Source organism: Chiroxiphia lanceolata, chromosome 18, assembly GCF_009829145.1.
Source record: "Chiroxiphia lanceolata isolate bChiLan1 chromosome 18, bChiLan1.pri, whole genome shotgun sequence".
Taxonomy (NCBI): domain Eukaryota; kingdom Metazoa; phylum Chordata; class Aves; order Passeriformes; family Pipridae; genus Chiroxiphia; species Chiroxiphia lanceolata.
Genome location: NC_045654.1, coordinates 1,327,358 through 1,349,529, shown reverse-complemented (window position 1 = coordinate 1,349,529; position 22,172 = coordinate 1,327,358). Strand labels below are relative to the sequence as shown.

At 56.6% G+C, this 22,172-nt stretch overlaps 1 protein-coding gene across 3 annotated transcripts in view; it reads left to right on the top strand.

Moving 5' to 3' along the window:
- The window catches only part of OSBP2 (oxysterol binding protein 2), a 105,400-nt gene that overhangs the window by 79,751 nt on the left and 3,477 nt on the right, over positions 1 to 22,172 (top strand). For all 3 annotated transcript variants that reach the window (XM_032705975.1, XM_032705973.1, XM_032705976.1), the window contains 9 exons: positions 8,703 to 8,901; positions 10,341 to 10,458; positions 11,404 to 11,470; positions 11,844 to 12,011; positions 15,351 to 15,596; positions 19,387 to 19,507; positions 20,203 to 20,306; positions 20,599 to 20,694; positions 21,119 to 21,303. In XM_032705975.1, coding sequence (XP_032561866.1) covers positions 8,703 to 8,901; positions 10,341 to 10,458; positions 11,404 to 11,470; positions 11,844 to 12,011; positions 15,351 to 15,596; positions 19,387 to 19,507; positions 20,203 to 20,306; positions 20,599 to 20,694; positions 21,119 to 21,303 — 1,304 coding nt within the window. The remainder of the gene's footprint in view (positions 1 to 8,702; positions 8,902 to 10,340; positions 10,459 to 11,403; positions 11,471 to 11,843; positions 12,012 to 15,350; positions 15,597 to 19,386; positions 19,508 to 20,202; positions 20,307 to 20,598; positions 20,695 to 21,118; positions 21,304 to 22,172) is intronic.

The window sequence follows — 22,172 nt, the reverse complement described above, 5'->3', positions numbered from 1 at the left end:
ATCCCTGCCTGGAGCTTGTTGACTCCTTAGGGCAGGATAGGGCCATGGAGAGGTGGGTTAATTCCTCTGGGGTGCTGCCCCTGGTGTCACAAGGATTGTATTCACCTCTTCCCTGGGTTGATGTTTCACTTCAGCTCCTTCTTCCAGTGCCTGTTGAAGGAGGAGGCACTGAAATGGCAGCACTGCTCTTCCCTGGATTTACCCAGGAAGAAGTTATGGCACTGGGAGATGAGCAGGATCGAGGGGGGCTGCTGCCAGGTGAGCTGCTCTTGCAGCTGCCTGTACTGTGGGGAGGTTTGCAGAGGCCTCACACGAGGCTGAGACCGAGGTAGGATCCGAGGCAGCTCCCTCCAGGTCCCAGGGTCGGAGGTACCCGCAGGCAGTGCCAGCTGCTCCTGCTGCCGAGCACTTGGACAGATGCTCCTCCAGCCTGGAATCTGCTCCATCAGGGGATGAGGGAGGTGCTGGGATCAGGGCTCCGGGTACCTGGAAGCGAAGCCCGGCTGCTCTCCTTGGGGTGGAGCTGCTCTGCAGACCCTGGGAGGGTCTCCCCACTCCTGGGGTGGGTTTGGGGGTTTGGGCAAGTGAAGAGGAGGGAAAAATCTGCAGCAGCTGCCTGGAGGTACCTCCCTGTGGAGGAAAAGCCGGTGCTAGGAGCTTCCCAGGAAGAGGAGTTTTGGCAGAGGTGGCAGTGGAGAGGCCCCACTGCTGTCCAGGCAGTGTGAGCTTCAGCAGGACAAGCCTGAGATGTGCTCGTGGCCAGAGGAGAACAGGGAAGCCCTGCAAGGGCACAGCTCTGGGGTGGCCACGCTGCAGCAGGAGGGCCCAGCACAGTCTCAGTCCCCAATGTATCTTCTGTACTGGTCCCAGCATGTCCTTGTCACACTCGGTGTCCCTGCACACCCTCTGGCACGGCCAGCAGAGGCCTCTGGGTGCTGCTCAGTGAGGGTGGAAGGGTCGGTACTCACAGCACTCTGGAGTATCCAGCAAATTCCTTAGTTGTTTTTCCCGCAAAAAACAGACTCTGATCCTTTCCCTGCCACAGCTCCAGGCTGGCATCACCTTGGTCACAGCCCGTGGGCAGCGTTGGCTCATTCCGTGTCCCAGAGCCACACTGAACGTGTCCTGTTGTGCCGAGCACGCGGTGACTCTGGACTCCATGGAGGCTGCGTGGGGTTGGGATTAGAGGCTCTTAGCACAGCCAGGCAGTGGATTTGCCACTGCTTCCCACTAATCCTGCCTTTATTGCATGGGGTGGATTACACGGCGCTGGAGGCGGGGTCTGGCTGCTGTGCCAGCCCTGTCCGGCTCCTGCTTTGGAATGAGCTCCTGCTTTGGGATGAGCTCCTGATTTGGGATGAGCTAGACTCCAAGGAAGCCCTGGGCAGGGGGCTCTGGCTGGGTCAGTGGTGCTGAGCCAGCCTCGTGGTGGGGAACACCACGTGGTGTTTAGGCACATGGCCCAAAATAACAGGGTAGGGTGGTGAAATGCCCCGAGGGACAACCAGGAGACCAGATCCGGCTTCCAGAGAAGTGTGGATGTCTCCATCTCGGACATCTTCATCTTGGATATCTCTGATTCTCTGATCTCTGCTCTCTGTGACCAGTGACAGGATCCAGGGAATGGCTGGAGCTGTGTCAGGTCAGGCTCAGGTTGGATCTCAGGAAAAGGTTCTTCCCCACAGGCTGGTTGGGCACTGCCCAGGCTCCCCAGGGCAGTGGGCACAGCCCCAAGGTTGCCAGAGCTCCAGGAGGGTTTGGACAACGCTCTGAGGGACAGGGTGTGGTGTCTGTGCAGGGCCAAGAGTTGGACTGGATGATCCTTGTGGGTCCCTTCCAACTCAGTACATTCTGTGGCTCTCAGGGAACTCCCAGTTGCCAAAGGGAAGCAGGCACTTCTAGGGCACAAGGTACCACCTGGAATGGGACAATCAGGGATTTTGGGAGCACCTTGTTCAGGTGCTGGGGGTCTGGCTGAGCATCTGACAGTGACACACTGGCACTGAGCAAGGTGGGCTGGAGCCTCTGCTCTGTTGTCTTGTTGGGGCACTAAGGGTTTTTTCCATGTCTCTGCATTTCTGTAGTACCCATTTTCCCTGGATGCAAATGAAGTGGGATGATTTCCGGTGTTGAAGCTGCACTTGCTGCCCTCACAGGTTTTTATGCAAGGTCACCTTGGTTTTTTGGGGTGTCATGACGTGGTGAGGCTCAGCCCAGCTCTCCCCACCAGCCCTGCCTGGGGAGAAGCAGTTCCCAGTGTCCCTGAATGTGCTTCAGACATCCAGGCTTCAGAGCCTGGATGCTCCTGAGCTGGCTGAGGGTCACTCCAAGGATTTGGGACAGATTTGCTGTTATTTAAGCAGTCTGTGTTGATGTGCTCCTGGTGGTGACCAGCAGCCTGGCCTTGGGCTGTGGGGACCATGGCTGTGGAGCAGATGACCGCGCTCCAAACCACGTCTCCTTGCCATCTGACTGTCTGTGCGGGATGATTTCAGATTCAGGCTGGCTCCATCCTTGTATTTCCCCTTTTTCTCACTGCTCAGAGTATTTTGGGGGGGAAGGAAGGACAAATTAACCCTCTCTGGGTGCAAATGCTCTGTGATTCTCACCGAACAGCTCCTGCCCCATCCCTGGAATTGTCAAGGCCAGGTTGGATAAACTTGGAGCAACCTGGTCTAATGGAAGGTGTCCCTGCCCATGGCAGGAGGTGGAATGGGATGAGCTTTAAGGTCCCTTCCCACCCAAACCATTCCATGGTTCTGTGATTCTCTGATTTTTATGGCTGACACAGTGTGAGTGTTGAGATCTAAACAGAGGCTCCGAAATCGCCCTTCCCTCGGGAGGCTGTTTTGCAGCAGCAGCAGCCAGCTGTGTCCCAGGGTTTGATGACTCCAGGAAGGAAGGGAGCACTTATCTCCAGGCAGCAGACACAGCACCACGCTCTGTCCCTGATGAGTGGAGCGATGCTGCTGCTGGATAATTCACTGATGAACAAGAGATGATTGAACGCATCTGGCATCGCCTCCTCCCGTGTCACTCCTGGGCAATGAAGTGCTCCTTGTCCCAAGGTTGAGGAGCAGGAGATGTTGCTTCCACAGCAGCAGGCACTTCCCTGGTAGGGTTTTTCCTCCCTAAAGGTTAGATTTGTGGGGCTATTCCTCTGGGATGCTGGGGGCAGGTGGGATTGCCCTCAGAATCCATCGGCATTGCATTGGAGGTGGTGAAACGATCAGCCTTGCTGGGGCTGTCCCAGAGGTTTTCGTTCCTGTGGTTCAACCCCTGGGCAGAAATCCTTCCCTGTGAGGGTGGGGAGGCCCTGGCACAGGTTGTCCAGAGAAGCTGTGGCTGCCCCTGGATCCCTGCAAGTGTCCAAGGCCAGGTTGGATGGGGCTTGGAGCAACCTGGGCTAGTGGAAGATGTCCCTGCCCATGGCAGGGGGTGGAATAAGCTGAGCTTTAAGGTCCCTTCCAACCCAAACCATTCCATGATTTTATGATGTCTGGCAGGCCTCGCTGCGATCATTTGCCCTTTCAAGCTAATTAACCTCATCTCTTTGTGCCTTACATCTGATTTTGACTGTTGGCTGCATGAGGAGGCAGATCCCTCGGGTGTGTGACACCATTACCTCAGCAGGACAGTGGTGACCTCCAGTTCATTTTCCTCTGCATAAATAATCCCCAGGCTGTTAAGGACATTCCCATTAGCCTGCAACAAGCTGTGAAATTGGGTCTATTTGCCGTGACAAATAAGTGAAAGGTGCTAAATGTGCCCCTGGTGGCAGCAGCTCCTGGGCACGGAACAGACCACGGAGCTGTTGGCGCTGTCTCTCACCTCCTGCTCCCCAGCAGGGTCTTGATGGCACCTTTTCTCTTACTCTATGGGAATTTGCAGGAACCTTGATGATATTTTTCCATGAAAACATGCTCTTTTTGCCACCTTGGCTGTGCCTCCTTGTCTTGGCAGTGATTTACAGCTCCACTGTTCAGTGCTGGATTAGGACCTGCCACAAGAGCTTGGTCCAGCCACGGAGAGGAGGAGAAACCACCTCTGTCCCTCCTGCTACCTGGCTACAGGGAACTCTGGGATTCCCTGGGACCTGGAACAGCAGATGGATGGCCCTGGGACCTGGAACAGCAGATGGATGGAGCTTGCTCTTATCTCTGGTCACTGGTGACCTACCAACTTGGCCACTGTTCTCCAACCCTGACTGCGCTGTCATGATGCTGAAACGGAGCAGCCTTTGGGACTTTGGGATTTCATCAGCTCTGGCCCTGGGGCAAATCCAAGTCATGTTGTGTCACCTCCGTCGTCCCCTCCTGTGAAGGAGAAAGCCGATCTCCTGGTGGAATGGGGTGCATGTGGGGATGGGCACAACACCCTCTGCCCGTCCCTCCTCTCCGCTCACTGGAGAGGTCCTGGGAGAGCTCTGGGGAGGGCAGGACCTACCCAGGCTGTACCTTCAGGTGCACGTGGCCTCGGCATCCCAGCCTTGCAGCTTGTTGGGGAATCACTTTTCCTGTGCCTTCATCCTGCAGCTGGGCACTGCCCTGTCCTTTGGAAGAGATTCCTCAAGGAGCCTCTTCCCAGTGTCCTGTGTCCCTGTGCCAGCCTGGCATGGATTTGTGTCTGTGTCTTACAAGCCTGAGCAGCTTCTGCTGGAACTAAATTTAGCCACGACTCTGAGAATTTTATAAGCTGGATTTCAAGGTGTTGCTCCTGCTCAGTGGCTGGGATGGTTTGTACCTTTGGAACAGGGAGCCTGGGGGATTAATGAATGGGAATGAGGGATGAGCTGGGATACTCCTGTCTGAGCTACTCACCCCTGAGCTCTGCAGCCCCAGGGAGCTCGTGGGCTGGTGCTGCCCCTGCTCCACACCAGGCTCTGGGGTTTATCTGGGCTCAGGATTGAGTCAGTCAGCAGAGACTGAAAAGATACCTCCTGAGCCCTGTTTGGTGCTGCCCCCACCTCTGGTGAACATCGCTGTGGAATTCTGTGCTGTCTGGCTCTAGGGAGTACAAATCCAAATTAATAACATTAATTTGCTTGGCTGCTGCTGGCAGAGGTGGGCTGGGCTTGAGGGAATCCCTCTTGCAGGATGTTCTCCTGCTGCCACCCTTCGCATCACTTGTCTCCCAAGGAGCAAACGTGATCCTTGCCTGGGTGGATCTGGATCCTTTGATCTGGATTTGGATCAAACCAATGTCTGAATTGCAGAGGAAGAGGCTGCAGAGAGAGGGCCTGACAGTCTTTCAAAAACAGAATAAACCCTGTACATACCCCAACTGGTTCCTAAATCCACATAGACACAAGTTGTGGGATTCTGTGTGGGACGTGCATCGTCCTGACCTGCTCTGTGGAGGTACTGCAGCCTCCAGTGGGATCTGGGCCCAGTAATCTTCCCAAAACATCCCCATGCTCTGCAATGCTGACAAACATGCTCCATCACTTGGATTTTTTATATGGCTGTAAACGAAGCTTGTCAGTGCAGTTTTCCCTTTGGGATACACCATGGATCCTCTGTGAAGCTTGGATGCCTTGGGACGGGATGGTCTGAGGGGTGACCTGCTGTGATTTTTCATTAGGGCGTTGATTCCCATCAATTTATGGAACAATTTCTCCTCTCCAGCTCCCAGCCCACTCCCGTGGCTCCTCTGTAATTACCTCCTTTCCCCCTAATTCCCCAGTACACCTTCCAAGCCGTGGTTAATTGCAGTAGGATAATTACAGGTCATCTCCCAGCGCATCGTTTTAAAGCGCTCAGCCCCTGAGCTGGAGGCAATTCCCACCCTCTGTGCCAAAATGGGCATTCCTGTGCCCTCTGCCTGCGGAGAGGGACCTTTGGAGCACATAATGAGCTTTGCTGGGCTGGGAACATCACAGTCACTATCCCATTACTTGCCCTTGTTGGATCCTCTTAGCGCAGCACGTCGGTGGGATGGAAGAAGGAGCGGCCAGCTCAGGGTTTGAACTGCCAGAGGCTGCAGTGTGAGGCACCAGGGCAGGGCCCCCATGGGCTTTGGGGCCAGGGGTGGCTGCCAACGGGACTTCTTGAGGTGGGGAGAGGAGCTGAGTTGTTTCCAGAGAGTGAGGTGAAAACTCGGTGCGAAGCATCCTGAGAATGTGGGGTCTGGTCTGGCCCTCTGAGACCATCGAGTCCAACCAGCACTGCCAGGGCCACCACTGACCATGTCCCCAAGTACCACATCCACATGGCTTTGAAATCCCTTCAGCATTTAAACTCCACCCTTTCCCTGGGCAGCTGTGCCAGGGCTGGACAACCCTTTCCATGAAGGAATTTTCCCAATATCCAACCTGACCCTCCCCAGCACAGCTGGAGGCCGTTCCCTCTCCTCCTGTCCCTTGTTCCCTGGGAGCAGAGCCCGACCCCCCCCAGCTCCCCCCTTCTGTCAGGGGGTTGCAGAGCCAGAAGGTCCCCCCTGAGCCTCCTTTGCTCCAGGCTGAGCCCCCCCAGCTCCCTCAGCTGCTCCTGCTGCTCCAGCCCCTTCCCAGCTCCGTTCCCTTCCCTGCACACGCTCCAGCCCCTCAGTGTCTCTCTTGTCTGAGGGGCCCAGAACCGCCCCCAGTGTTGAACACATGTGGGATGGGAGCACAGCAAGGAGTTTTTGGGGACAGGACCCTGCCCCCTCTGTGCCTGCAATTGGAGAAGCAGCAAAGGGAGGATGGAGGGAACAGAGACGTAGGGTCAGGTCCTTCCAGGTTACAGGTGTATGTGAAGCAAAACCTCACAAATGTGATGGGTTATACTGATTTTATTTTATTTTTTCAAAGAACAGACTCAAACTCACTCTGTTAGTTGTTTGTTTATCTGATCTGAGTTTGGTTCCCGCCTCTTCCCATGACCTGGGACAGGTCCTGGGGCTCCTCGAGGTGAGCTGGGGACAGTGCTGAGCTCCCATGGGGGACATGGCAACGTTCAGGATGTCACCGAAGCCACATGTGCCCACCCCCTGCATTCTTCTTTCTGGTGGTGGGATATTCATTCCCTCTGCTTTGTACTTCTTCCCCTAAAGCATGAAAACCTAATGCTTTGTCATCATCATTTCTGATGTTATCAGTGCAAAAAATTCTTTCCCTGGATGAGACTCAAATCTTGCTCCTATCCAAAGGAAAGGTTTGATGAAGAACTGATGATTTGGAGCTTTTCTTGGACAAGTCGTGGTAAATCAGGTCGGGTCATGGAAGCTGAAGCCCTGAACCTGTTACTTGATGAGGAGATGCCTCGACACTCAGGTGCCACCTGCAGCCCAAATTCGGAGTAACCTGCCAAGAGCTGAATAAATCATATGTGGAATCCAAATAACTGGAAACAGAAGACAGCTGAGTCCTGGGGATGGCTGGAAGTCTGTCAGACATCCCAAAGTCTCTGGTTTTAGCCCTTTTAAGTAGTTTTGAGTTTTTCAGCCAGCATTTATCCAGAGGACCTACCTTGGTATGCTGATGAGTTGGAGGCAGCTGCAGCTCAAGCACAGTTAATTTGCCTGCAAGCAAAATAATTTCTCTGCCTCCAAACTCCTGGAGAATTTCCCTAAAAATCATATTTTAAATGTAGAGAAGGAGTTTAGTGTGTCCTACCTTGCAGAGATTTGGGGGAGGGAGGAGGAGCAGCCCTGCCTCTGTGCTCAGCTGCACATGGGACGGATGGCAAAGGAAGAGGGACTCGGGGTTCCATCCAGGATGGAAAGTAACCTAAAAATAGAGCTGTGAGGGCTGGCTCTGTCCTGTCAGACCATTGTCTGGGATTAGGCAGTGTGGGACAGCCAGCAGCATTCCGGCCCTGGGTGGACATCCTGCTCCAGGAAATCTCCTGCCGGGAGTCTGGCGCTCCCAGGGCTGGGTGATGGTGTCCCAACTGTCCCCTGCCTGGTGCTTTGTGTCTTGGAGCATCCCCTGAGCCCTCCTTCCCTGTGCACACTGTGTCTGTGGGTGTCCCCATGGCTGGGGGGGTCCCCAGAGCCCGTTGGGGAGGGGATGGAGGCCTTTGGCCATGGTGGACGTGTTGCAGGGGCCAGGCCCTGTGCTGTGTCCTGGGCTGTACAGCTCCAGGGAGGAGTTGGGCATCCTCCCTCTCTGCCTTCTTGGAGCACAGTGGTTGCTGGCTCCCAGCTGGAGCAGCCCCAGAGCAGCTGTGGCTACCCCATCCCAAGGCCAGGTTGGGCAACATGATCTACTGGAAGGTGTCCCTGCCCATGGCATGGGGATGGAATGAGGTGATCTTTAAAGTCCCCTCTAACCCAGACCATTCCATGATTCTGTGATCCTCTCCTTTCCATGGCTGTCACCCCAGGGACCACTGTCCCATCCAGCTTCTCCTCATTTGCTGGATTGGGGATGTATGTGGCTGCTTGAGGTTTCAAGGCTTGGCTGAGGTTTGTGAGAGCCCAGCCTGGGCTCCTGGGGACCATAGCGGGGTCAGGGATGGGGACAGGGACAGGCTGCCACGGGGATGGGACACCATGGAGTCTCCATGGACTCAGGGCAGTTGTCCGTGTTGCCGCCATCTCCTTGGAGGTGGTCCAGGTTTGGATGGTTGGAGTTGAGCTGTCCTGGGCCCCGTGGATTTGGGAATTGTGCAGAGGAGGAGGGGTTATTGTGGAACCAGCTCTCGGGTCACTGTGTGACACCGCCCAGCACCCAGGGCTGTGCCGGGGGCTGACCCGTCCCTCTGTCCCTTCCTCCCCAGGCCTGCCGCGATTTCCTGGACTTAGCCGAGAGCCACAGCCGGAAATGGCAGCGGCTGCTGCAGCATGAGCGGGAGCAGCGGATCCGGCTGGAGGAGACCATCGAGCAGTTAGCCAAGCAGCACAACAGCTTGGAGCGCGCCTGCCGCGGCGCCCCCGGCCTGGCCGCGCCCACCACCAGCATCTCCAGCACCGCCAAGGGTGAGCGCCGGGCCGGGAGGGACCCCCGGGCCGGGAGGGACCGCGGGATTCCCGCTGGGCTGCTCCCAGCGAGCCCAAGGCTCTGTATCCCCGTGGTGCTTTTCTAAACGGATCCCATTAGGCCATAATTATTCCTAATCGTCCTTGCTCGAGGACTTGGATGTCCCCAAGATACAGATGCGGGAGAGGGCTGTGTCCCCAGCTCACTCACGCTGTTCCAGACTATTTTGGGAGCTTTGGCCCTCACCGGTGGGCACATTTCTGGGTGCTGGAGGGTGGCCACGGTGCCCTGGCACTGCCAAGTTGACTGCGTGGGGTGGCAGTGGAGCAGCCAGGGGCTTGTTTGCAGTAAGATCCAACAGCTTTGCAGATTCCTGACAAATGCCCTTCCCCGAGGGAAGCATTAGTTACAGCTACACAAACTGCAAATAGTGCCATGTCTTATTTTTAAAGGATATGAGAGCCAAGGGAGAGAGCAGCAGCAGCTGGGGGGTGATGGTGGTGCCGGGCGCTGTCCTCACTCCTCTGTGGCCTCAAGTTGTGCCAGGGGAGCTCTAGGTTGGACATTAGGGAACACTTCCATAGAAAGGGTTGTCAGGCATTGGAACAGGCTGCCCAGAGCAGTGGAGGAGTCCCCGTCCCTGGAGGGATTTCAGAGCCGTGTGGATGTGGCACTTGGGAACACGGTCAGTGGTGACCTTGGCAGTGCTGGGGGATGGTTGGACTCGATGGTCTCAGGGGGGTTTTCCAGCCTGAACGATTCTGTGGCACAGCTGGGGAGGGCAGGATGGAAATGGCTGCAGGGACAGGCACAAACCCTGCTGAGGTGGTGACCCTGCTCCTCCGGAGAGTGCTGGAGTGATGTGGGAAAGGAGTTGCTGAATCCCTCGGGCGGGGCAGGAGCAGGGGAGCTGCAGGGACTCCACCAGTGTCTGCTCCCGATGTCGCAGCCATCGATCTCTCCCACCGCAGCAGAGAAATGTTTACAAATGCAGGGCTGGAAAACCCAAGGGCTGGGAAATCTCCCCGAGCATCACCTGAAACACGTGACTGTTTTTTCCTGCTCTGCTCCCAGCCGGATTTCCCGGCGGACGGGGCGGTGCTGGAGCGGAGCCGCATCAGACGCGGTTGGGTGTGTGAGTCACGCCCTGTGTCAGCCCCGGGCAGCTCGGGGGCATTTCTGGGGGTGCTCCCGAGCATGGCAGGGGAGCCTTGCGTGCCTGGGTTGGGGAGCAGGGCACATCCTTGCTTTTAGGAGCTGGAAATTGGTATGGAATCCTGCCGTTGTGGAGTGGGATGGAGAGGAGGGGACCATGCTCTAACGGGAGCCGGTGTGGAGGGGACACGGGGGGAAGGGGGGCTCTGGGGACAGACCCTACTCGGTGGGTTCTGAAGGGGAGCAGCAGCACCTGAGTGTCTCACAGCCCGTGTGCCCACAGGGAGTGTGCAGCCTGCAAAGGGAGAGGCCAGTGATGAAGATGAGGAGACGGAGTATTTCGATGCCATGGAGGATGCACCAGCTTTTATCACTGTAACTGCCGACCCCAAACACCACAGGTATGAGCCCCCAGCCCTGCTGGGAGCGCTGGGAGAGTGGGGAGGGCAGGTTTGCCTGACATCTGGCTCAGGCCTGAGGGCAGCATCCCCTCCCACGGGATCACTCTGTGGGCAAGTCTCTCAGAAAACTCCTCCCAAACTCATCCCAGCCTCTGCCCAGGGCTCCCTGTCTGGCTGCTCCTGCATTCCTGGAGCCAGTGAGGCTGAGGATGGCCCCAGCTATAGTGAGGAAGGTGAGGAAGGGCAGGTGTCAAGCTGTGCTGGGGGAAAGTGGAGTCTTCTGCCCCAGCAGCTGATGGGAGCAGGGACCTGGAGGGAGATCCCTCGGAGCACGGCAGAGGCAGGGAGCTCCTTGCCTTAACAGAATCATGGAATAGTTTAATCTGTAAGGGACCTTAGAGCTTATTTTGCTCCACCTCCTGCCATGGGCAGGGACACCTCCCACTAGCCCAGGTTGCTCCAAGCCCCGTCCAACCTGGCCTTGGACACTTGCAGGGATCCAGGGGCAGCCACAGCTTCTCTGGGCAACCTGTGCCAGGGCCTCACCACCCTTACAGGGAAGGATTCCTTCCCAATATCCCATCTAACCCTGTTCTTCAGCTGTGTCACCTGCTCTTACTCCTCCCTGGGCATCTGGGCTGGAGGTACCTATTGACCCACAGTCACATCACTGGGCTTGGTGGCAAAAGCAGAGTCTCTGCAGCCGAGCATCCCCTCCTGAGCATCCCCTCCTGAGCATCCCCTCCTGAGCATCCCCTCCTGAACATCCTTTCCTGAGGATCCCCTCCCAGCACCTGTGCATGGCCTCTGTCACCCTGTTTCCATCCCAGCAGCACCCTGGGGTGTTGCAGGGAGATGCTCTGGGTGATGCTGCACCAACCCCATCTCTCCTGTCTCCTCCTCTGCCCTTTGCCCTGTTCACCAGCTGGTGTTTCCCCCCTGCAGGCGTTCGGGCAGTAACCTGAGCGGGGCCAGCGAGGGCCACCCCGAGGACTGGAACCTGGAGGACAGTGTGAGTTGGGCTGGCAGAGCAGGAGGGATGGTCCTGGTGGGATTAAACCAGGGAGAGGAGCAGGAGAGGACTTGGTTGGGGAGGGACTTTCCATCGGAATCACATGTGCTCTCTGGTGGTTGCTCCATGAGCCATGGCTGGGGGACAGATGTCAACAGTCTCCCACCAGCATCCTAAATACTTTCCTAAGGGAAGTGGGAGGGTATTGGGGGACAATTGTACCCATATTTCCCTGGAGAAGAGACTTCCAGCGATGCTCCCCAGCACAAGTGCACGCAGTGTCTCCTGAGCTGTGGTTGCTGCTCCTGGGAGGTGCTGGATCAGGTTGGGTCATGTCCAGCTCAAACCTGTGTTTCTTCTGTTGCTTCCACAGGTCTTTGAGAGCTCAAATCAAAGCAGCTACAATGAGTCCATGTGCAAGGATCTCCTGCCGAAGAAAAGGAGACGGACTCGCATTCCCGACAAACCCAACTACAGCCTTAACCTCTGGAGCATCATGAAGAACTGCATTGGCAAAGAGCTCTCTAAGATCCCCATGCCTGTAAGTCAGTGTGTCCCTGGCACCCAGGGCTGGCACAGAGGGTTTAGTTTGGGCACAACTCCTGGCTGTCCAAAGGATTTGGATTACAGCTCTGGATGGTCCTGCTGGGTGCTGTGGTAGCACAGCAGCCCTGAGTGGGACAGGAGCATGTCACCAAATGGCAACTGTGTCCCAGGGGACTGGATTTTGCACTGGCAAAACCCTCTGAAACCACCTCATTCTTATCATAGAATCAGGGAATGGTTTGGGTTGGAAGGGACCTTATAGATCATCCAGTCCCACCCCCTGCCATGGGCAGGGACACCTCCCACTAGCCCAGGTTGCTCCAAGCCCCGTCCAACCTGGCCTTGGACACTTGCAGGGATCCAGGGGCAGCCACAGCTTCTCTGGGCAACCTGTGCCAGGGCCTCCCCACCCTCACAGGGAGGAATTCCTTCCTAATATCCCATCTATCCCTGCCCTCTGGCAGTGGGAAGCCATTCCCTGTGTCCTGTCCCTCCATCCCTTGTCCCCAGTCCCTCTCCAGCTCTCCTGGAGCCCCTTTAGTCCCTGCAAGGGGCTCTCAGCTCTCCCTGGAGCCTTCTCTTGTCCAGGTGAACCCCCCCAGCTCTCCCAGCCTGGCTCCAGAGCAGAGGGGCTCCAGCCCTGGCAGCATCTCCGGGGCCTCCTCTGGACTCACTCCAGTGTGTCCTTGTTCCAGGGTGAGCTGGAGCAGAGGGAACATTGCCCACGAGTCCTGTGCAAATCCAGCTGTTACAGAGTCATGGAGAGCCCCAGGACACTGTGAATCCCTGAGGATTCATGAAGAAGGCACCTTCTGGTGATGTAATTCCTGGGGACAGGACACTTGGGGCTCAGTCCCACCTACACTGACCACAGCAGGGCTGGGTTGCACCCCAGGGACCCAGAGTGCCTTGTTTTCCTTAAAAGGAGCAGCTTTTTAGTGAAGGAGGTGCCGGGGGTGATTTTTGGTGCTGCTGGGCTCAGTCCTGGGGGCGAAGGCTCCCTGTGATGGTCAGAGAGGCTTTACTGGGGGGGGTCTGTCGGGAGGAGCCCCTCTGGCTGCGCAGAGAGCAAGTGGGGTGTGTGTTTAATTCTTGCAGATAAATAACTGTGCCTCAGCTAAATGCTGCCACACCAAACTCCCCAAAACCGCAGCCCTGTTTTGTCAGAGCAGACCAGCCCTTCTCAGCCTGCCTGTTCTCAGCAGCTCAGCACCAGTGAGCAGCATGGGTGGGACTGGGTGCCATCTCCCCAGAAATCATGATGGCCTGGCAAGCTTGGGAGAGCTGGAAACCTCTGGGGTGCCTGGGGGTTATTGTGCTGGCTGGAGTGGAATTAACCCAGCAAAGGGTGATCCGTAGCCCTGGAATCGTATTCATGATCCATCCTTTGCTGGGCAAAGATGAAGGAACACATTCCAGGGGCTTGGATGCTGAATTGGTTGTGTTTTGTCTCTTCCTAAGGCAGAGCCTGAGTGAGAGCTCCAAGCTCTGGGGGAGAGTGCTGAGCTGGCTCTTCCTGGTGCTGTTTCCAGCCCAGCCCAGCCGGGCGTGTTTCTGCAGCAGCAGCAGATCAAGTGTGATGGGCACAGGAATAAGTTCAGGATGTGAAATCCCAGCAGCTGCTGGTGCATGGAGAGAGGAAACTTGTACCTTCCCTATCAATCAAATCATCCCAGGAGCTGCTGAAGTCCAAACCTGAGGGCAGTAGGAAAGAGGGCAGGGTTAGATTGGATACTGGGAAGGAATTGTTCCCTGTGAGGGTGGGGAGGCCCTGGCCCAGGTTGCCCAGAGAAGCTGTGGCTGCCCCTGAATCCCTGGAAGTGTCCAAGGCCAGGTTGGACGGGGCTTGGAGCAACCTGGGCTAGTGGGAGGTGTCCCTGCCCATGGCAGGGGGTGGAACAGGATGAGCTTTAAGGTCCCTTCCAATCCGGACCATTCCATGGTTCCATGACAATAAATAGGACACACCCCACAAACTCAGCCACATATGGGCAGTCCTTTGTGAGACTCACCCCAAGAACAAGCAGCCTGTGGGCAACAGGGCAATTTAACCTCCTTCCAACAGCCACTGAAATCCTTTCCATGGTCCATGGAGAGGTGCAGGAGAGTTTGGCAGCTCCATGGATCCAGATGGAGCTGCCAAGGGAGGGCTTTGGAGCTGACACTGTGGGAAAGGAGGAGGAGGAGGGAGGCAACTTGGGGAATTCAGTTTGGAAATGTGGTTACTTATAGCACAAACCATCAGTGAATCCATTGTGCTCTCTGAGTGATGGGATTTCTCATTCCATGGGCCTCACCTGCAGTCCCGATGAATTAGGACTATTTCTGAGATGCTCTTGAGTTGTTCTGTGATCCATCTCCTTCCCGGGGGATGTGATGGACTGACAAACCCCTTGTGCAAACAGCTCCTTAATTTTTCCTCTGATGTACAAACCTGCAGCACTGAAAAGGAGGAAAAGAGTGGTGAGGATTTGGGATTTGGGTGGGTTCATCTTCCTCCCCCATGGAAGAATTTTGCTTCCCCGTTGCTTGAATGGTGCTGAGGATGGAGCTGCCAGCTTTGTTCCCTGCATCCCTCCCCGGAGTTATCCCAAATAATTTGCTCTTTCTGTGGATCTGATGCTGCTCTTTCTGCACAGCTCTCTTTTTTTGGATGCTGTAAGATCCCTGCCACTTCCCTGAGTGGAAAACCTAAAAACAGCTAAATCCTGGAATCTGGAGTTTGTTTTCTTTACCATGAAATATTTAACTTGGCTTACAGAAGTGGTTCTCCCATCCTTCAGCCATCTGCTCCTTCTAAAATGTATTTTTTTATTCTGAACTGAATTTAAAAAATGAATTTCCTGTGGATTTGAGGCAGAAGACCTTCTGAGGCTCCATCTTTCTTTCAATTATTTTTTAAATTCAATATTTTTAGAGCAAAAAATAAGGGTGCTGTCATGATAGTCCCTGGAGCAGGGAGACCCCAAAATGGGGCTTTTCCAGGTTTTCTGAGCAGCTGGGTCAGCCTGGCACAGGGATGGCTTTACCAGGAGGTGGTGAGGACAAGCTGGGGAGCAGCACATCCCTGTCCCGTGTTGCTGTGGCTGGTGGGATGGTGGCTGGGAGGCAGCAGGGAGCTGCTGAGACTCATTTTGGGGGTCACATTGATGCCTGGGATGATCCCTGGTTATCCCATGGGGCTGCCCCACACCTCAGCTGGGGACTTCAAAGCCTTGGTGCTCCCGTGGCACTGTTCAGGGAGCAGAGCACATGTTCCCTGCCTTTATTTAGGGTCTGGTGATGCCTCCTGGGTGTCTCTCCCGCTTCCCTAACCCGACTCCTTCCCCTCCAGGTGAACTTCAACGAGCCGCTGTCGATGCTGCAGCGGCTCACGGAGGACCTGGAGTACCACGAGCTGCTGGACAAGGCGGTCAAGTGCGAGAGCTCCACGGAGCAGATGTGCTTCGTCGCCGCCTTCTCCGTGTCCTCCTACTCCACCACTGTCCACCGCACAGCCAAGCCCTTCAACCCCCTGCTGGGGGAGACCTACGAGCTCGACCGGCTGGAGGAGCTCGGCTTCCGCTCCCTCTGCGAGCAGGTGAGGGGCCTGGGGGTGTCCCCCCTTGAAGGACAGCCAGACAGCCAGCCTCTCCTCACACAGAGACTTCCCAGCACTCCCCTCCCAGCAGTTAGTGACAGGCAAGGACAAGGAGAAGCTGGTGGAGTCCCCCTCCCTGGAGGTGTTCAAGGAACGACTGGGTGCTCTGGTCCAGTTGACAAGGTGGTGATGGGTCACGGGTTGGACTCGATGATCTTGGAAGTCTTTTCCAATATCAGTGATTCTTTGATTCTATGAAATGGCCTCAAGCTGCACCAGGGAAGGTTCAGGTTGGAGATCAGGAGGAATTTCTTCATGGAAAGGGTGGTCAGGCATTGGAAGGGGCTGCCCAGGGAGGTGGTGGAGTCCCCATCCCTGAACATGTCCAAGGAATGACTGGAGGTGCTCTGGCTGGGTGACAAGGTGGGGATGGGACACAGGTTGGACTTGGTGATCTTGGAGGTCTTTTCCATCCTAAATGATTCAGTGATTCTATGAAATGGCCTCAGGTTGTGCTAGGGGAGGTTCAGGATGGATATTAGGAAAGATTTCTTCCCTGAAAGAGTTGTAAAGCCTGGGCACAGACTGCCCATGGCAGTGGTGGAATCACCATCCCTGGAGGTGTTCAAAAAACAGGTGAACTGCAGGATAGGGATTAGTGAGCATGAGGTTAGACTTCCTGATCTTGGAGGTCTTTCCAAGCTTAATGATTCCATGATTCCTCCTGGCCAAGAGAGCCAGTGGGTTGCTGTTGGCCTTGGTGGGAGCAGCAGCAGGCACAGCCTAAGGCATGTTTGGGAAACAGAGCAGGAGGAGGGGTGGGAAGGGAGGACGAAGGCGTCCTGGCAGCTCCCTGGGGCTGAGGCTCCTGTCACACCTCAGCACTTGAACAGCAAGGGAGAAGCTCTCCTTACCCCAGCTTCCTCAGCTGTGCCCAGAGAAGCTGTGGCTGCCCCTGGATCCCTGGAAGTGTCCAAGGCCAGGTTGGACAGGGCTTGGAGCAACCTGGGCTAGTGGAAGCCAGAGGGGTGGAAGGAGATGAGCTTTAAGGTCCTTCCAACCCAAATCCTCCTGTGATTCCGTGATTCAATTGATGATTCTGTGCAGTGATGCCCCAAGCTCTTCCAGGGTCTCTTTGTGCTGGAAGGTGTCTCAGGATCTCATTTCTTTCCTGCTGGACTGAAATGTTTTAGTTTCCCAGCCTGGAGGAGCCCCAGGAGCTCTGAAAGGCCCGTGCTCTGACCACAGGGCACAGCAGGTGCACATTGATCAACCAACAGGTCTTAATTAACTGCCTGGAGTGCTGAATGAGTTGTGACCTGTGGAGATAATGGACTGTTTAAGGCTTAGCACAGCTGGCTGGTCCATCCTGGATTCCTGGGGAGGAACGGGGCCATTCATTACCCCTTTCAGGCAGGACATCCCTTTGTGGGGGCTCTCTTTTCTCCAGAGGGTCTGTCTCAGCACACACTGGCAGTACACAGTGAGGAGGCTCAGGCTGGCACCAGCATCCCCATGTCCCCCTAACATGGTTTAGCTTGTCCATGTCCCTTGTCATTGTCTCCTCCAAGTCACAGCCCCTCACCCCCAGGTTTGGGGTGGTCACTGCAGCGGGGGCCGGGCTCTGCCTCCAGCTCCTCTGTGGTGGTGAGTGCCCAAACCCATCAGACTCCTGCAGAGCACTGGCCTGAGGTGGGATGGCATCTCCCGTCCCGTCCCGTCCCGTCCCGTCCCATCCCATCCCATCCCATCCCATCCCATCCCATCCCATCCCACCTCTCGGCTGTGCTGCTCCAGGCAGTGACAGGGAACAGGCTGTGTGGGGCCTCCTGGAAGTGTGACCCCTGCTCGTGACACAGGGAAGGTCCTGCTGTGGATAATCCTCAAGATTCATTTCTCTGCTGCCCCCTCACACCCCCAGGGCTGTGTGACCAACGTCACCCAGCTCTGCTTGTCCCCACATGGTCCATCCCAGCCTGGGGAGCTCATGCCTGTGGCTGCAGTGAGATGGGACACTGCCAGACCTCCCCTGCCTGCAGCCCTTCTGCCAGCACACCTGCCCTCCTGCCTGCACACCCACCCTCCTGCCTGCACACCCGCCCTCCTGCCTGCACACCCGCCCTCCTGCCTGCACACCCGCCCTCCTGCCTGCTCTGCTCCCAGGAGCCAGGTCAGAGGTGGCCACGCCCCTCCAGCCCCTGTGGATGCCACAGAGCTCAGGTTCACCCACCTCAGCAGCATCACACCTTCACCTGCCCTCACCTGGCAGAGATTCCTGGCTGTCACCTGGCTTGACCTGGACCATAGGAAGTGGATGAATCCTTAACAGGATGCTCAATCCATCCCTTAGCCAGCAGCAACCCTCTCCCTCCTGGGTACAGGTGGGACATCTGGGTGGATTTATCAGCCTCACTGGGCTGTGGTGCTGAAGCCCAGGGCTGTCTGTCAGGAACCTCTGGCTCTGGACATCTCTGACCACACCACTCCCACACCTTGTTATCCCTGTTCTTACTCCTTCACCCTCTTCTCCACCACCTTCCTTCCTCCGTCCCTGTTCCCTTTCAAGTAATTAAGCTGCCTGGAATTATTTTCTCCAGGTGGTCCCAATTTTCCTCCAAATTTGGTATTCCTGACCCTCCCACATGAGCCTGATCCCTGGGTGCTGCCCTCTACCTGTCCTTGAGTCACTCCCTTGCTGGCACAGCACAAGAGCTTCATCCCACATCAGGATTAGTGTAACTGGGAGCAGACCTGCTCCAGAGCCTTTGGTCCTTGAGTGGAGCCTCTCCATCCCCCTGGAGCCATCTCAAAGGGCATGTTTCAGTGGCAGTGTGACTTTGACACAGGACAGACAGACAGATGGTCAGACACCCTTCCCACTTCTCAGAATTTTCCTTGGATGCTGCTTGTGCTGCTCAGCCAACGTGCCAAGCCAAGCGTTGATAATCCAGTGCCTGAAATCCAGTTATCCAAATAGGATTTCCTCCCACTGGTGACTGGGATTTGGTGGTGAGAGCTTGGCTCTGCCCCCATGTGTAATCCTGAGCTTGGGGCACTCAGCCTGTAATTACAGCAGTGAAAATCATCCTGAGCTCCGTGAGCGGCCGTGGGGCCTGGACTCAGTGGGTCCTGGGAATGGGTGGCCTGTGCCAGGCTGGGCTGTGCCATCAGCTGAGACCCTGCACGAGGGCAGAACCCTCTGACTGAGATGTTCCTGCTCCCAACTTCATTTTAGACAGCTTTTCCAGGGCAGGGGGTGAACACCACCCTTTAACAAGTCATTCTCAGGATTTAAGATGTCGTGTCCACTTTTCCAGCCCAGTGTGTCTGTAAAGGCAGAGCCAAAGTCTTGCTGTGTGCCTTGGACAAAGTGGGGACCTGTGTCCCCATGAGTTCCAAGGCAGAGCAGTGGGAACTGCTGCTGTTACACTGGGATTACTGGGGTGCCAGCACTTCCCTGTTTCTCAGCCAGGATCCCTGGAGAGCAGAGCCATGTCCTGGAGTCATGGCACTGCAGCAACTCACCACGATGGTTGCTCGAGCTGTTAGGGATAATGCTGTGAAATGAGCCTTAGCAAATCCTGGCAGGAGCTTGGCAAGCTTGGCACACCTCCTTTTGCAGCCAGGATACCTCATGGAGGGTCACCCCAATGCCCAGGAGGAAACTGGGGTGTCCAGAACAGCACCTGGAGCATCCTTAGCATGAAAGCTGGCATGGACCTCCTCCTCTCCGAGGAGTCCTGCTGGGATAACTCACCTGTGACCTTATGGGCTGTTCTCCTGTCCCCAGGTGAGCCACCACCCCCCAGCAGCCGCCCACCACGTGTACTCCCGGCGAGGGTGGACGTTGTGGCAGGAGATCACCATCGCCAGCAAGTTCAGGGGCAAATACCTCTCCATCATGCCACTGGGTAGGTGATGGACTCTGGGAGCATCCGGGGTTGGGGTTCCCTGCACTGTTCATGCAGCGCCCAAAGGTCAAAGCAACTGGTCCCTTGGGCTCACCTGGGGCTCTGGGAATCCCTTGGGCTCACCTGGAGTTCAGTGAATCTCTTGGGCTCACACAGGGCTCAGTGAATTCCACCCTGAGCAATGTAAGGAGCCCAGATTTGTGCTTCTGGCTCAGTGATCCCACAAGAACACATCTGCCCTGGAAGTGGAAATGATGCCAGCTGCAAAGGGAGGCCACTTTGCTTTAGAAATAATCCTTTTTGGATGCAATAAGCTGCCTCCTTGCAGTGTTTTCTTTGTCTTCTGCCTGTCCCTGGGCTGGGCATTGTGCCCAGGGCTGGTCCCAGAGTGGTGCTGGTGCCTGGCCTTGGGACACTGAGTCAGCCAGGCAGCATGTTTCTGACCTGCTCTAAAATGAGTATTTTTGGCAGAGAGCAGAGGGCCTGGCAGGTGTTGAACCTCCGTTCCTGGAGCAGACAGGGGAGGGGGTGTGCAGGAAGGGGAGAGATGAATCCAGCCCCAGCCCCAGTTGGGGGCAGAGGATGGGGGATGCAGGTAGAGGGGCTGGGGTGGCTCTGAGGATGAGCACGAGGTGATGGTGGGTTCTGAGGGAGCCTCTGCCCTCTCTGAACTCAGGGAACCCCTCTCTCCCTAGGTGCCATCCACCTCGAGTTCCACTCCAGTGGGAATCACTATGTGTGGAGGAAGGTCACCTCCACCGTGCACAACATCATCGTGGGCAAGCTCTGGATCGACCAGGTCAGTGGCTGTGGGTGAGAGAACAGGTCCTGCCTGGCCTCACCTGGCTGGGCATTGCCCTCCTGGGGTGCTCCTGCCATGGTGGAAAGCTCTGCTTCCCTGGCAGGGGTCGGGGAGCTCCTGGAGCTCCTCCCAGCTCTTCCCCAGTCCAGCAGCTCCGTGGGGCAGGGAGGGGTGGCTGGTGCAGGGGCTCCAGCCAGCCATGGTGCTGTACCCAGTGTTGATTTGTACCTGCTCTACAACTAACAGCTGCTCTGTCTCTCCCTGCTGTGGTTCTGTGTCTTTTATCCAGTCTGGTGAAATAGAGATTGTTAACCATAAGTCCAAAGATAAATGCCAGCTGAAATTTACCCCCTACAGCTACTTCTCCAGGGATGTGCCCCGAAAGGTGAGTACCCAGCAATGGCTCCTCTTGCCAGCCTGGGGTGGGGTGAGACCTGGCTCTTCCCTCTGAGCTGGGCTCCCAGGCTCCCAGTACCACTGGGATGAGCCCCAGCAGGGGCTGAGGGGCTGTGCTGGCTCCTTGGATGAGGGTCACCAGGGAGGGCTGGGAGGGACCTCCACATCCTGTGTTTTTAACCTCCATGTCCCTTGTTTTGGCTCTCTGTGTGCCGGAGCTGCAGCACTGAGACCTTGGGGGGCTTGGGTGGGCTGGAGACTCACCTGCATGGTCAGAATGGCCACGTGTTCCCCTGTGCTGGATGCAGCTGATGTCTGAGGAGACACAGCACCAGATCCAGCTGCTCCAGCTGGGGCACCTGGAGGGTGTTCTACCCCTCTGGGCACTTCCAAATGCCATCTCCCCCTGGCAGGTGACAGGGGTGGTGAGTGACGCTGATGGCAAAGCCCACTATGTCATGTCTGGCACGTGGGATGAGAAGATGGAGTGCTCCAAGATCCTGCACAGCAGCCACGGCAGCAGCAGCACGGAGGGCAAGCAGAAAACCGTGTACCAGACCCTGTCCCCAAAGGTCCTGTGGAGGAAGTACCCGCTCCCGTGAGTCCCCTTGGCACAGGGTGCTGGATGGGGATGGGGGTGGCATTCCCTGGGCCTCGTGGGATGAGGGGCTTTGTGTGCCCAGGCCTGAGGACGTGGGTGGGGACCAGGACTTCGGGGACTGAGTGGCTCTTTCTGGGGTGGGAGGGGAGAGATCAGGTCCCTGCAAGGGGAGGGTGACTTTTGGGGACCCTTGTGGGTGGGTTTGGGACAATCAGGGGGTCTGGTTGTGTTTCTGGGGCTGTGGGCTATGGCAGGGAGGGGTGTTGGCTGCTTTGCCTTGCTGGAGAGTCCCTGGTCATCCTGTTCCACCAGTCACTTTATCCCTCTGGAGACCAATCTTCCCTTGGCACTCCTGCACTGATCTGTGCTCAGATCAGTCTCCAGCCTCTGGTAGCACCAACAGACTGTCCCTGACTGGGGATGTTCTGTTGGGATGGGGACTCCACCACTGCCCTGGGCAGCTGTGCCAGTGCCTGACCACCCTTTCCATGAAGGAATTTTCCCCAATATTCAATCTAAACCTTCCCTGGCACAACTTGAGGCCGTTCCCTCAGGAGGACTGTCTCTTGTTCCCTGGGAGCAGAGCCCAACCCCCCCCAGCTCCCCCCCTCCTGTCAGGGGGTTGCAGAGCCAGAAGGTCCCCCCTGAGCCTCCTTTGCTCCAGGCTGAGTCCCCCCAGCTCCCTCAGCCCCTCCTGCTGCTCCAGCCCCTTCCCAGCTCCGTTCCCTTCCCTGCACACACTCCAGCCCCTCAGTGTCTCTTGTCTGAGGGGCCCAGAGCTGCCCCCAGGGCTGGAGGTGCCCCAGCAGTGCCAGCACAGGGACGGGCCCTGCCCTGGGGCTGTGACACAGCAGGGCTGAGACACA